The following is a 2,225-nucleotide window of genomic DNA, read 5'->3' on the forward strand; positions in this document are numbered from 1 at the left end:
TATTTATTGCTTCAAAGTTTTAATGCACTCTTAAAAAAGGTTATTGAATGATTCTAGGCAGGAACAATTTTTTTATACTAGCATATTGATTTCATTTACTCACCCTCAAGTTGTTTTAAATTTGTATAAATATCTGTGTTCTGTTTAACACAAAAAGCGATATTTGGAAACATTTTAGCACACGTTGACAGACTACCAAAGTCGGAAAAATTATTGTAGATGCAGATTTGTTCTGTTGAACACAAAATGACATATTTTGAACATCTAGGGCTTTGACTACCATTGTAATTTTTCCTAGTCAATAGTGTCCCAGAAAACTCAGTTGCTAACATTTTTCTAAATATATTTCTTTGTTTTCAACAGGACAAAGACATTCATGCAGGTTTGGAAGAACTTGGGGGTGAATAATTCATGAGAGAATTTTGATTATGCCATTTTCATCAGACCTATCAGATTCAAAACTTTTCGTTTTTTCTTTTCTAGTTCAAAGCAGTTTATGTGGGTTTTTACTGTGTACACTGGGAGAGAAAAATATCCCATAAATAAAAATGCGGTAACAAAAGTTTGAGGAGGAAAAGCCAAAAGGGGAGGGGATAGTCCTGATTCTCTGTGACCCTGCCAAACCCTAAAACTTAAATATACTCTTTGCACCAGAGGACAAGCTCTGAAACGCTGGGTGAGGAGGTTTTACTTTTCTGTAGATACTGAATAACTTGAACTTCTCTCAAAAATGGCCTTAAACCACTTTAATGTGAATATAATTTAAAAGAAAAGACTGCACCTGTTGCATTGAGTCCACTCTAGAGCAAGGACGCTAAATTTCACTCACTGTTCCACAACAGGACATAAGTACGTTTAAAGTCAAGATTTTGATCGGAAACGGCGATGTCCACTGGTTCCGTGAGTGATAGTGAAGACCTCCAGGAGCTGTCAATCACTCATTCTCTACAAGACTCTGAGGATGAGTTCAGCATGGATGACAACCTGAAAGGAAAAACCAGCAATAAGAAGCAACAAGAGAAGAGGGCAAAGGATGGCAGGCAATCTCACAGAAACGCTGCTAATGCCAGAGAGAGGGCCAGGATGAGAGTTTTGAGCAAGGCTTTCTCACGACTGAAGACCAGCCTGCCTTGGGTTCCTGCAGACACTAAACTGTCAAAACTGGACACGCTGCGTCTGGCATCCAGCTATATATCTCACCTCAGACAGCTTTTACAAGAGGACAGATATGACAATGGCTTTGTGCATCCTGTAAATTTGGTATGAGTGAGTGTTGTCCGAGTTTATTTGAGGACTTTATACCCATCCTTAAGTTTGTTCAGAAATAATGTTTATTTATGACTTATCATATGTAAGACGATATGATTAAAAAGCAAAGCCTTAAAAGGGTTTTTCTCCACAAACTGAAAATTGTGTCATCATTTATTCCCCCTGTGGTTCAAAATCGGTATGTGACTCTTTCTTCTATGAAACCCAAAAGAAGATATTTTTTATAATGTCTCGTGGTTTTGTTAACATTGGTTGACATTGTGTTCTGCAGAAGAAAGAAAATCATACAGGTTTAGAATGACATGAGGATGAGTAAATTATGACAGAATTTAAATTTTTTGATGAATTATCTCTTTAATTATGAAATGCTTGCGTACTGTACTGTGTAAGCACCTTGGAAATTTTGTGGGTTTTTTGGAAATGCATCATGACATGATTTGATTTACCATATTACACAAGCATGTTAAAATATAATATATTGAATATGTGAAACTTGCATGTATGACACAAACTGTAGGCCTAAGAGGAAACCGTCATTCAATACAAGTACATTCTATCACTTTTTTTAAATCAATGTTTTTCATGACATGTGTGTTTTTTATTCTTTTCCCACAGACGTGGCCTTTTGCGGTTTCTGCTCGATCAGAGGACACTAAAGACATTTCAGCAGCGATCAGACTATGTGGGGCTACAGCATAAACATCTGGCACCTCTCTGTCTTTTATCCTTCTCCACATTTCACGGTCTTTACTCATGCACTTCCTTTGAACTTACATGAATGGACATTACACATTAAAGAATGTACAAATAGTTGAAGAGTGACAAATATACAACATAGCAATGATTACATAGTAATATCATTGGTAACTTCTTTGTTTTCAATGACTGCATGTGAATTTGAAACAGAATTGAAAAACTTGTTAAATTACATTCTGTTACACTTGATTGTTATGCTT

General features: G+C 36.1%; 1 protein-coding gene across 1 annotated transcript; it reads left to right on the forward strand.

The window, feature by feature from the left end:
- Positions 1–885: 885 nt before the first annotated feature.
- msc (musculin (activated B-cell factor-1)) lies at positions 886–1,968 on the forward strand (the record flags this gene model as incomplete). The annotated part of the gene is made up of 2 exons (XM_079447396.1): positions 886–1,260; positions 1,885–1,968. 2 exons carry the CDS (start codon positions 886–888, stop codon positions 1,966–1,968), a joined length of 459 nt encoding a protein of 152 aa, XP_079303522.1.
- Between the last annotated feature and the right edge of the window lie 257 nt (positions 1,969–2,225).

This window comes from Barbatula barbatula, assembly GCF_947034865.1.
Source record: "Barbatula barbatula genome assembly, chromosome: 23".
Taxonomy (NCBI): domain Eukaryota; kingdom Metazoa; phylum Chordata; class Actinopteri; order Cypriniformes; family Nemacheilidae; genus Barbatula; species Barbatula barbatula.